The sequence below is a fragment of the Glossina fuscipes genome, unplaced genomic scaffold, assembly GCF_014805625.2.
Source record: "Glossina fuscipes isolate IAEA_lab_2018 unplaced genomic scaffold, Yale_Gfus_2 1, whole genome shotgun sequence".
Classification (NCBI taxonomy): domain Eukaryota; kingdom Metazoa; phylum Arthropoda; class Insecta; order Diptera; family Glossinidae; genus Glossina; species Glossina fuscipes.
The window spans coordinates 9,230,774-9,244,135 of NW_023998415.1; the positions used below are offsets into that span (position 1 = coordinate 9,230,774).

Here is a 13,362-nt window from a genome sequence, read left to right on the forward strand (position 1 = left end):
TTTGTGAAATAGTTTTATGAAATTCGCTGCTCTGGCATACTTTGGTCTAAAGACGAACACTACTGAAAACGGTTCGGATGGGTCCATTTGTTCGACTACTCCCCCCACCCCCCCACCATATTCTAAAAACTCGTTATTAGGAAAAAATTGCATTTTGAGAAAACTTTGTCTACTTTTAGGAAACGAGCCCATATAAAGATTCTCAGAAAATATAAACGTTGTTCTTACATGTAAAAACGGCCAAATTGTTAGTATTTTATGATGAAAATCAGCCCATAGTAGCTAGTTAACTTAGAAGTTGACGGTAGGGAATTTGAATCACTTAGGTCTATTTTTTTTTAAATTCCAGCTTATTATGCGTATATAAGGGTTATTATGAAAAGCCAGCCCTTGTATGGAGAGAAAGTGTAATTGTAAATTTGTTCTTATGACGGAACTGAAGAATAATAAAATTTTTAAAAATTAAATTAATTTTACTAAATATGGATGACGTCATATGATGTTTCGAGCATCCACCAATATGCGGGCTTTCATGAAACGTATGCGATGCGACTGCGATGAGCCGTCATCGTTAAGCATATATGAAATGTTTGTCATGTGATTAACAAAACTTATTAAATGTTTCTAAAAAATATTTTTGACTTTCTTGCTTGTTCTTCTTTACAATATAACATAAATTTTGAATTCCAGACAGTAATTATGAAACTTTTTGTTGCCAGAGCAAGTCCAATGATTTCAAAATATTTTCTATAAAAATATTTTCTATTTTATTTTTGAATGAGTCACTTAAAATTCCAATTGTTGCCCTTCAAGCAGCTTACACTTGGAATATAAATTTATTTGTGTATTTATAAAAGGCACGAAAACAAAGAAAAAAGGACAAGGGTGGGCATGCGAGAAAGCTAGAATCGCTTTTATAATACTGTAAATCTAATTTCAAATACACATTACCACCAGTACTGACGTCTGAGAAAGATCCTAATAAGAGGCTTCTCTCCACCTTATGTTATGCTAGGTACAGAGAAAACTTTTCGGCTTTGTGTTACCGAAATTCGAGCATATTTCGCTTATATTATAAATGTCTTTTCGCGATTTATTCAGTAATGTAAACATCATTGCATAACTTTTGCAATTTTCAGGCGAAAAGCTGAACAAAGTAGTAGTTTTCATAGGCATCTTTTCAAGTCAGCGATACACCACTGAGAGAAGTGTGCAGAAAACGAAGCAAATGATGATAGAGCGTACTAAGGTCTGGATTGTAATGCAAACGCGGCTTGATCATACTTGGACGTAGCGCTGTAAGGCTGGTGCTCTCTTTCTAAGCTTCTTACTGACCATCACCATCTGTAGAGGACATTTGTTGTGTCAATTTTCAATCTCGCCGAACATGACTGCTGTTTGTGAGTGAGCTTTCATCATCATTCATTTACTATCAGTTGTGTCAAAAATGGCTCGATATCGTTTCATTTCAGCATTAGTTCTCAGATGGGAGTTTAGTCCATTGAATTTTTCACTGTTAAAATGTGTGATAAGCAAACATGTAGATATTTTTTGCGATCAATCCAAGGCCGCTTTAGTTCTGCGAAATCTTCTAGATTTCGTCAGAGGATATTGGCCGATCTTTTTCAAATGTTTTGCAAAATTTTAATGGACTTGATGAGGCGGCTATCGCGTAAGGCGCCGTAACAGCGAAATTTTGTAGAGTGGAAATAAACAAATTATTTCCTTTCTGCGGAATTTGTGGTAAAATCTTTACCATAATTATCATGAATTTTGCAAAAGATTACAAAGCGTAGCGTCATCGCCTTGATCCAAGCGATATTTTTCCATGTTTTCTCGCGTATTTTCAAGATACAACTACCTGTGCACATCGCAATGTTTTCTATTTTAATTAAATATCGGCTTTAGTCCTTCCAAGACGCCATAGTATGGCTTGATTAGATTAGTACTAGCGATGTTAAATGCGTCTAAAGCCACCTATGTGGAAAACCGTCACAAAAGTTTAAGAAACAAATGTAAAAAACTCCAATCGAGCATCTTCTTATATAATATACCTACAACTAACAGAACGATCTAAATGTTTCATAGATTGGATGAAAATTATGACTTCAACAAGAAGATTAAAAATTTCTATATGTAATTTAAGTTCATTCACAAAAACGCGTCAAACTTTTACATAATGAGAGGTCTTAACACATTGTAAAAAGGTATAAAGACGTTCAAGTAAATGTCAGAACCTAAGTCCAGATGTTCAATTCCACAAAGAATTGCTTTACTCTTTAACATCTATTTGAAGTGCTATAAATGAGATGATAAAACAGTTATATGTCCCTCGTTTGATAAATAAATAGAATTTTTAAAATTTCATATCACATAATGTGATGTCTATGGCATAAAAAAAAACAAAAAAAAATCAAAACGTAAAAACAACCAAAATCATCTCGTTATGCACGCACATTTCAGTCTGATGCATGATTTACTTTAGTCTTATAATGTTTTTTATATATAATCTTCACTAGGATATATAGTCAACGCTAAAAATTGACTTTTATTCTCGAAACCACTTAAAAGGAATGATTAAAATAAAACCGTTAAAAAAGTTTAGTTGTAAATATAAATATATATATATATATATATAAACATATACATATATGTCATGTATTAACTTACGTAACTTAAAACTCCTATTTGACTTTTTATGATTGCAAACATATATATGCGCATGCATGCATAAGTGAGTATAGTGTGTATACCGCACAAATTGGCCAACATTTAGAACGAGTTTTTCTGTTATTTACGATTTAAGAAGTGCTTTCAACACACTTCTGTTTTGTTTTTGCCTTTTTATGTTGTCTTTTCGGAACAAAAAAAAATCAACTAAAACTAGTGAGTTTATGCGGGTATATTAATTTGATCGTATCGTTTGAGACTCCTTTAAAAACTCTCCACAGAAAACAAATGTCCATTACGACAACAATACGATAGAAAAGTAATAATAAAAAGGGGGGCGGGAGGTCAGCAACATTTAATACAATTCCGGTTTTCAATTAGCAAAAGGCTCCGAATCGATGAATTCATCATTCATACTTCATTTCCCAGCATGTAGGAAATGATGACAAATTGTTGCCTTTCCTATCTCCTGTTTATTTTTTTATTTATTTATTTTTTTTGCGATTAAACACTGAATTTCACTTTTAGGAAGGAAGTTGTTGCCATTCTTCAAGAGAAGAAGAGAACAATAAAAATGATGTAAAGAAAGAATAAAAAGGAGAAAAGTAAATAAATAATTTAAAGATTTAAAATTTATTGTTTCCTAACTGAGAGATAATGAGAAGAATTAGCTTTAAGGTGCCTGACGTTTCTTTACTAGTTTTCTGTTTGTATTTTTTTATTTATTTTTTTTTGCTCTTTTTTTCGTTATTTTCTTTATTTAAGGAAAATGAATTAAAAAATAAAACCAAGTCGCGTAAATAGTTTAATGACCCTTGTCGTTATGTTTGTTTGTTTTTTATTTTTATTATTATTATTATTATTATTATTATTTATTCCTATCAACCGGCATTTCAAGTAAGTGCGTTAAAAATGCGTTTTCACAAATATATATACATGTACATAATTTTTGCATGTATGCGTGCGTGTGTGTTTTTTTTATTTTTTTTTTTTTTATTCCTTCTTTTACTTTTTTATCCACCGTATAATTTATGGTATTATTATGCAGCAGTTACAACTGGTTGTATATTTTAGTGGTTAAGGTTGACAAACATGCGTGCACGCATTCGTGACATTCATATCACATATCCATACGGAGTATCTACATGCTCACATATTTACAATAGTATTTTCATCTTTCTTTTATGTATTTTGTCATTTTTCATCTCTGCCTACTTAACGTGAGTTTTCAAGTTTATTATATCAGGTAGCGAAGGTTAGAGTTATCTTCGTTTTCTCATTCCTTGTGTAACGTCCCGTGTAATGTAAATAAAAAAAATTAAAAAAACACTCTATGTTTATTTAATCATATCTCTCAGTCCATCTATCTGGGGCTTGAAAGCTTGTGTCAGTCGCTTCCACTTTCGAACTTGTGAACGCGCACAAATACCCTTTGTACCCTGCGTTGTACAACGGAAAAGTACTTTAAAGATATCTGCCTGAGTGACCGCGTGCGGAAAGTATCTGAAATAACAAATCAATGGTTGTGAGTTCAAAACTCAAGTGCGGAAGAGCTTGCAATAGAACCGATAGCTTCAGATGCTAGTGCTTTAAGCCTTTAATTATAGAATTTATTTTTTTGGCTATAGATTAATTATAATTATAATAATAATAATGATAATAATAATAAATACTTTCTATCTATATAGTTTAGAACCTCTGTCCGACATCGATTTAAAATTCATTAAAAAAATTCATATTTTTCAAGCATGTTCTTACACTTTATACCCTTCCTTTCTTCAAGGCGATGGTGATACAAAATTCGTTCTGTGGTAATGCAAACTTTCTCACTTATTATTATTTAAATTTTATAAAGAAAAATAAAAAGAATATAAAAAAAAAAATAACAAAAAGAGAAAAGTTGACAATTTCAGTTTTAATACGTCACAGACAGAACAAGATTTAACATTGCATTGAATAATGAATCGACTTAAAAATGTGAGATATGTTAAAAGATTAGGATGATGTTGTAAGAATAAGTTTAACACGTTTGCGTTTAAGTGAAAACATGTTTTCATGTCTTTCATAAATGAATGATTTAAGATTAACACTTTCTTTTAAAGGCAAAGGCCTTAAGGATTGAAACAAGAAAAGAAAGTTTTATTTACATAATGAATAACTGAAGAAAAGAACAAAAAAAAAAAAAAAATTAACTAAAAAAACAACTTCAAGGTAACGAAATAAGCTTAAGAGAAGAAGATTTTACATGCATAATTAAATAAAATTAATTAAAAAAAGAAATGAAAAGAAAAAAAAAAATGATATAAAAGCCCGTAAAGCATGTAATATTTGCTGGTAATTGGTTTTCTTTTTTCGCTCATACATATATGAATGTTAACACCAGAACGGCCGATGTTTTGCGTACATCTGCCATTAGCAGTTGAATGAAGGCGGAATTAGAAGAAACTCGCATATGGTACTTCTATCGGGATAGATCCTTTAAATTAAGATGCTATCTCTCTCTCTCTCTCTCTCTATCGGGAAATATCGGGAAAGATAGATCCTTTAAATTAAGATGCTATATCTCTCTCTCTCTCTCTCTCTCTCTCTCTCTCTCTCTCTATTTAAAGATTTAGAAAGAATGTTAACATCGCCTGAACGATGATATACTTGACTTGAGCGCAAAAATTTGAAGAGAAAGCTAAAACTTATCATATATGCGTCGTTAGTTAAGACTCGAACACTTGTTGCAGCCACTTGAGTTTATTCCAAAACTAGTGCCGGCCAATTTTTAAATATATATCTGCAATTAAATAAATTAAAACAATGCAGTCGGACAAAGCAAACTTTTAAACATCCTACACTACCTCGCCGAAGATAATTCTTCTGAACTAGATCACCATTCGTATATTTAGCTTTGACAACATAAGGTGATATTTTGCGATTTAAAAGCAACTTGTGTTGTTTACAGTGATTTCGAAGTCAACGAAACGAAAACGGAATTAAATCGTCGCAATTTTTGTGCGATGCCAAGAGTGCATCGATTAACATACTTTCTGTTTTGACAATTGAAGCCCCATTCCTTAGTGCATTCGAAAGCAGCTATTGTGGCAGGAAGCATCGGCATTGTGCAAAAACTGATAATGCAAGATTGGCATATAAGATAGTATGAGATGTAGGCAACTTCAGGCTTTAGTTTCTCCAGCATAGGTAAAATTTTGCCTATCTTGATCATTTAGGCATACAAAAGATGTTTTTTTTGTCGTTAGATCCCGCCTAATATAATTTAAAAAAATTTTGAAACAATGCTCGTGTGAAGAAATGCAAAGGAGGGGGTACTTCAAAACACGTATATAACGTCTCGTAACATGGGACGAAATCGCTCATCTGCGCTGATAAGACGGAAGGACTGTATTGTTTATTTAAGATGAGTCAAGACTCTTATCAATTGTAGACGCATTCACTAGGCTGTGGCCATAACCTTCCCCCCAACTCTTTTTCTTCCTTCATTCTCCTTGTTACACGAGTAGGAAACATGTCCCAAGCGATTGATATTTAAAAAAAAAAAAAAAAAAAAAAAAAAAAAAAATATTATTCAGCAACTTTTTATTGAAAAAAAAACTCTGCTATTCCTCAGATTTGAACCCACGACCATTTAAGCTGTTAGCCGAGATTCTTTGTTTACTCGTCCAGTCAGGCGGATCAGAACGACTTATATTTACAATAAACCCAAGAATATATGTTTTGCAGAGTATGTTCATCTAGTATATTGTATCGATATAGTTGACCGTGATCCTAAAAAAAAGAAAAGTTTTTGGTGTATAGACATGTGGGCGTTGTAGTCGTGCCCTTGGATCGGCTTGGACATTGCCAAATCTCTATGCGTCTTTGTGAGCCATATCTTCATTTTTGCGAACGAGAGAATGTTTATGGCAGATTCCACACAGTTGAGTAGGCTGATACGAGAAATAAACAGACCGACATGCTCAGGTGCATCTCGAATTTAAAACTGGCCAAGCACTTATATACTTGGAGGGGTTTTCGGAGCTTGCTTTTACGCGTTATAAAAGTATTGGGAAAAAAAATTCAATTTTAATATACTATAGTATTGGTAGGCGTAGTCAATTTTCCCAATTTTTGTCCAGTGCTGTGGTTTATAAGAAATGAGGGGAAAAATCAATTTTTTATTCCTTTGGAAAAGTAGAGGTGCTCTTGAGGTGAGATTTGACCTCTTTTTTATCGCCAAGCTGCGGGTAAGAACTTTCAATGTTTCTGCCAAATTTCAAGTCGTTAGCTTCACTTTGCGACCAAGAGACCGCTCACTACCGACATTACACAGACGCACATTACATAGACACACAGGCGGAGAGACAGACATGCTTAATTTGATACGGATCAAAAATGCCTATACTCGGTGTGATCTCTGAACATCCTGTTGGGCGTTGCAAACGTTTTGACGAAATGAATTTGACTCTCATCCTTCGGTGATGAGTGTAAAAACAACAACATACAGCTTTTATGAGATATTATTGTAAGACCAAATAAATCCAAGCGTTTGCCTACAAAGGCAACATAAGCAAGTTGACACAAACTGTAAAGATTTGAAGTGACCAGCAATCCAAAGGCACCATAGAGTGATCTATGAATAGCTCGTCGCCCTTCCTTCTAATGGCCTTTATAGACATTTGCAAAGCTATAGTTTTCGTCCCTTCCTCTTAAAGTAGATACGTAAAGTATATCAACTAGATTACTACGTTACTATTAATCATTCATACTTGCATGAGTAAAATTTCTCAATCCTGCATGATTTTATTCTGATTGATATCATGCAAGCATGAAATAATTTTTTGTTTTTTCTCTTGATATAGTTTAAAAAGCGATATTTTCTTGATCTATACCTATACATGTAAGCAAGTAACTAACTAAATATCAAAACGGTGTTTATATTACCTTTGCGTGATTTAATTAAATTGTGCACAAGTTTACCTAAATTAAATATTTTTTCTTGTAATCGATGCAATCCCGATTGTTTTTTATGTGAAACCAGTTTCTCTATGAATAGAAATAGAAAAAAAGGAAAAAGGAAAAAAAAACGAATGTAAACTCTACACTTAAAATTAACTGATTATAACAGCATAATAATAATAATAATAATAATAACAACACAAAAACAACAACAATAACAGCTATTTAACAACTTAATTTGATAAGTTAAACGAACATAGGCATATGCTTATAGTGTATATCTATGGTGGATATATACACTGACGGAACTTGTGTACAAACAACTAAATTTTTAAACTCATGTCATCGTTATACTGTTGTTTATATGGTACGGTAGCCGAAAAAAATTAAATGTTTGTGTTGTTTCGGTTGTTTATGTGCATTAGTATAAGTGAGATTCTGTGTGTTAATGTATGTGTGTGTGTGTGTGTGTGTGTGCATATATGTATATGTGGGGCTTGTTAATTTGTTGTTTGTCGATATTTGGGAATCTTAAATTATTAGTAAAACGAAGAAGTGATTGTTTTCATATGATCTTTATCATTATTCTGGCTTGCATATATAGACATATATATATATATATATGCATGCATTTGTATGCATACATTTAATGTTAAGGTAAAAAAATTCATAGAAAAAAATCCAACAAATAAGGTAATCTTTACGTTATTATGTTTATTTGAAAGGAACCAAAACGTGAAACAAATATTGCGCAAAAATAAAAGACAAGAAGAGGAAGAAGAAAATCTTTAAACTATATGTTGTAATGTTTTAACGACTCCAAGTGACTGATAAAGCCTTAGGCTTATTTTTTTTTTTTTATTTTAAAAAATTGAATGGCAAAAAATGAGTATATATATATATATATATATATATATATGTATGTATATATGTATATGTAGAAGAAATATGCAAAATTGTGGTCTTGCTGGTCATTAATTGTTGTTGCTTCTTTTTTTCTTAACTCCTTTTTTTCAGGGTAATTCAACTAATGACGATTTAGATAGTGAAGACATAGATGACTTGGCGGATTCTTCTTCTTCATCGGACGAGGGTGAACAACCAGAGGATCATTTAGTTAATATTCATTGCGGCGGGCAACATGAATTCGAAGCTGGCGCCACTGAAGATGATTTAAATGATGAAGTTTCCGATTTAGAAAGTGACATAACACACGATAACTCATTGTCATCTTATAATAATAACAACAACAACAATAATAATAATAATAATAATAACAGCAACAATACTAACGGCAACATTATCGTTAATAACAAAAACAGCAACAACAACAATAGCAACAACATCAACATTAACAACAACAAAAACAATAATAACAATAGTAATTTACAAACTCAAGCAACACATTCTTTAGATGCAAATGACAACAATACAAGCATACAGCATCTAACACAAAACGTGTCGTCTTTACATCATCTTCAGTCACCGCAACGTGATTGCATACAAACTAAGGTAAGGGTTTTGTGTAATCACCTAACAACAAGAAGATCTATACTAGTTGTAACATTGGCTTGCAAGCCATGCCGAATTGTTTGTTTGTTTTCGTACAACAAATTCTTTTCTCGTTTTCGTTTTTCTCATTTTCTGTTGTGTTTGTTATTGTTATGTTTCGTTTCGTACGTCAATATTTTAACACTCGATTAGGTTATGCATGCAAATTGCACAAAAAGTAAATTTTGTATATTTTTTTTTTATTAAAAAAACAAAAAAAGCAACATATTTCGCATGTATGGTATGTGTATATATACCTTTGTCAATTTTGCTTCAATTATTTTTTCTTTTTCTTCTGTTTTTTTTTTTTTTTTTTTTTTTTTTTTTTTGGCCTCTCATACCGTAGTCAACGATGAGATCTGAATGGTTTTTAAAATAAAATTTAGAGCAGTAACCTTTAGTGATGTTAAATAAAGATTTATGTACATATATATCCATAGATCCATATACGGGGTTTGTTTGAAAAAAAAAACAAAAACACAGGGAAACCTTTAAGTTTTGCGAACCCTTTCTAAGTCGGATTGCTGTATTAGTACACTTGTTTCCATTTATTTACATTTATAGCAAATGCTCGGCTGTCAAAAAGTTCTCTTATGGTGAGCCGTTTTATTTTTAGTCTTTTAATTTCAATAAATCGCGATCATATCAAAGCGCTTCGCAGCTTGTCTATAGCCAGCAAACGTATATACGCACCACCAGAGCCTAAAAATGCCATAAATGAGAAGCGGGCCTAATGGGCAGTGGGGAAGATCGTATTTTAATTACGACTGTTACGTGTTACGCATATGTATATAATGGATGCTCGATAGGTATATTTATAACGCTTACCGATCTATCATATTCTCCTTTGGTTAATCTTTCATGCTGACCAGCGTTCATACGCTGATAGGTGGCATACACAGACCGGCTCGTCCTTAAAAAAAAAAAGACAAAAACGAACATAGAAACTTGTGCTTAGCTGTAAACGAAACTACTGTTACCATCAACTTTGACCGACTTGGGCTCTTGTGAATATTAATTGGCCTTTAACAAACTTTTAATGTCTTGGCAGGAATTTAAAGCCACTAGCACCAAGAGTACAATTACTGCAGGGAAATAAACACACAAACGGACGGACAACAGACCTGAATCGATTCAGAATTTGATACTTGATTTGATCAATAATCCCTTGATTGAGTCTCTTTGGTTGCTACGAACGTTTCAATAAAGCCACCTGACCAGCGGATATGGGAGATCATAAGAGACGAAAAATATGGACTCTCGTCGTTTTTTTTTATTTTCAGTTGAAGTCTACGCAACTCTAAAGCTAACTTTAAGTAGATCAACTTTGGGCTTAATACAGATGGAAAAAATACCTTGAGAGCATACCAACTGACTGATATACAGCGTTCGAAGTCTAGATAGCCCTGATAAATGTTTGTACCACGTTGTCTACGAGTATTTGTGAAAATGAACCCGGTTTTATCGCATCGTAATATTGAACATTATACGATACTGTACTAGTCATTATGGATCGTTGCTTGTGTTGTAAGAAATGACAACTGCTTTTATCAAGTGACGAAAACTCGAAGTTCCCTGAAGTTTTTAATCAAAACTTGTTTATTTACCCTACATCGATATGAACTACTTATGGTGGATTTAATTAATAGTTGTTTATATGTTTTCTGGAAAAATTAAAATTCATTGGTTTAATTTATAGAAAGCACTGAAGAACAATTTCTTACGTTTAATTTTTGTAGATATAGACAGCTTCGATGAAATCTATAGAAAACTTTTTCAAAAATTATCTCAAATATCTTTTTTCCCAAACTCGAGTTACATAATTCATTCACTGTTAGGTAAATTTGCCCGGGATGAGAAGATTTTATTTATCAAACTAAACTTGTAGGGGAAACTACGAGAAATTGCCAGGTTTGGTATACACGCACAGTACGAGATATCTCCTAATTAAGAGTGAATGGGTTAAACAAATTTAAATTTGATTTATTAATGAAAAGTTTTCAAATTTATTTACAACGATTATCAAATATACAAAATTAAATTTAAATAAAAAAAAATATATATATATATATATATTAGTGTCCACTGTTCATTAGGTTACTACCTCTAAAATATAAGCGAAATTAATTATAGTAAGAAGCGCAGTTTCCAAAGTAAATTTTTGCTGCCTTTGTTACCTATAGGAACTGCGTTTTCCGCTACCTCTATGGAAGGGTTAAAAAGTTGTATAAGCTTTGAATATTTAAAGAAAAAAAAAAAGAAAGAAAAACTATACTAATGATAAAACCTTTAGATCGATTGTGAAGACGGAGACGACGAGGACGAGGACGAGGACGAAGAAGAGGAAGAAAGATACGACGAAGATCGTAACGCCGACGAAATCGATAGTCCTCAGCACAAGAGCTTACATTGGAAACATTTAAGCTACGTTAGGACATTAAATGGTCGTTTAATCGGGCAAAAATCCTCTTTAACAAATAACACAACATTAACTGATTTCGAAGCCGATTCAGAAAGTAGTGATTTGGAATTTGTTCAACAGCGTATGCGTAATCAACGCAAGCATAATATTAGTAGTGGTCTAATGCCTGTACACAATAAACGCGTTAATCAACACGGCAACGTCTTAAACGGTGGCGAAACGATTAATGCTAATATGCAAACAGTTTTGAAAGCAACGAAAACGTTGATAGTTAATGAACAGCACCACCAGCAACAACCGCAATCACAAAGAGCTACTTTGGCGGTCATTACACAAAACACAATGACTGGCTCGGCAGCCACACAAATAACGACAACACCAGCCACCGCAGCCGTGGCACCCGTGAACACTACAGCCACAGCACTGAATGGCAATAGTATTGGAAATCGTGTTGCTCAAAAATTAACTGCAACAATTAATGAAACTAATCAGCAACAGCAGCAGCAGCAGCAGCATCAGCAGCAACAGCAGCAACAAATTGCTAACGGTGCTTTAATAATGAAACAAAAAAATATCGCCATTATATCGCCCAATAACAGTCACACTAGCAACGGTAACCACCACCACCATCATCACCACTACAATAATCATCATCATCACCATCATCATCATCATCGTAAGTCGCCTACAGTGTTGCGCAAATCCCATCAGCCTCAGCACCAGCATAAGCAACAAAATAAACAACAACAACAACAACAGCAGCAGCAGCAGCCGCAACAACAACAACAACAACAACAGCATCAGCACAATTCTGCTGCCGCCGCTACCACCACCACCGATATTTCAAAATTTAATCGTTCAAATCGCAAATCAAAAAATTGTGCCATTTTCTATTTTAAGCATTTGGACACTGACAACGAAACCAACTATAGCAGCAATCACGGCGACGAGGACGATGACGGCGACGGCGACGGCGACGGTGACGGTGAGGGCGAGATCGAGGGCGATGACGACGACGATAATAATGGTGTCGTTGTTAGTTTAGATGATGACGGCGGTGTTGATGGTGAAGGCGGCGATGGTTGCTTCTCGTCCTCTTGCTGTAACTCGCAAACAAGTGATGTAAGTATTGCTGCAAGCACACAAATAAAAACACATAAAAACATACATGCGCACACACGAGTACCTCTATATAGGTGCAAACATGCATATATTTATATATATATATATATATATATCTCCTTTAAATACACTCCTTACCGTATTGACACCAGCAGCCTTTTATTTTACATTCAAGCGCAATGGATTATGATTTTTCTTTCTATACTTAAGTACCGCTATGTGTGGCAATAGAGAGAATAAGTGACTTATTTTCATATATTTATGTATTGAGTGCGAGATGAGTGGTTGGTGACAATGAAAACATGACGCATACCCTGCCATATATTTTCCAAAATTGTTGTTGTAATTTATTTATTAATTTATTTTTCCTTTTATTTTGCGGGTCTCTTATTTTCAGGCAACAACACTCATCCTCATGCTCTTATAAAAAATATTTGTATCATTTGTATAATTTTATGTTGTTATCTGTTCGCGCTACGTACATTAAACACGCTGTCATCAATGGTGATGGTTTCATTTCCTAGTTTTATATACATATTTTTGTACGTTTTTATAACCTCGTCCGTACATACGTACGACATTGCTACAGATTTGTATATACATTCGTTTTTTTTTTTTTTGTTTTTATTCTCACGGTGTTGGTAAACAAACAT

The 13,362-nt window shown here is 33.3% G+C and overlaps 2 protein-coding genes across 4 annotated transcripts in view; both read left to right on the forward strand.

Annotated features, from left to right (window-relative positions):
- Nucleotides 1–9,064, forward strand: part of LOC119632301 (1-phosphatidylinositol 3-phosphate 5-kinase-like) — a 288,939-nt gene extending 279,875 nt beyond the window's left edge. Inside the window, exons 6-7 of the mRNA XM_038025138.1 lie at nt 8,632–8,919; nt 9,029–9,064. Coding sequence (XP_037881066.1) covers nt 8,632–8,919; nt 9,029–9,064 — 324 coding nt within the window. The remainder of the gene's footprint in view (nt 1–8,631; nt 8,920–9,028) is intronic.
- LOC119645157 (probable serine/threonine-protein kinase DDB_G0282963) overlaps nt 8,950–13,362 on the forward strand; it is a 72,013-nt gene continuing 67,600 nt past the window's right edge. For 2 of the 3 annotated variants that reach the window (XM_038045122.1, XM_038045124.1), the window contains exons 1-2: nt 9,045–9,126; nt 11,459–12,709. In XM_038045122.1, the coding sequence (XP_037901050.1) occupies nt 11,711–12,709 (999 nt within the window). In that variant the 5' untranslated portion in view covers nt 9,045–9,126; nt 11,459–11,710. Of the gene's footprint in view, nt 9,127–11,458; nt 12,710–13,362 lie in introns of all 3 variants that reach the window. The other variant, XM_038045123.1, reaches the window with a different exon arrangement.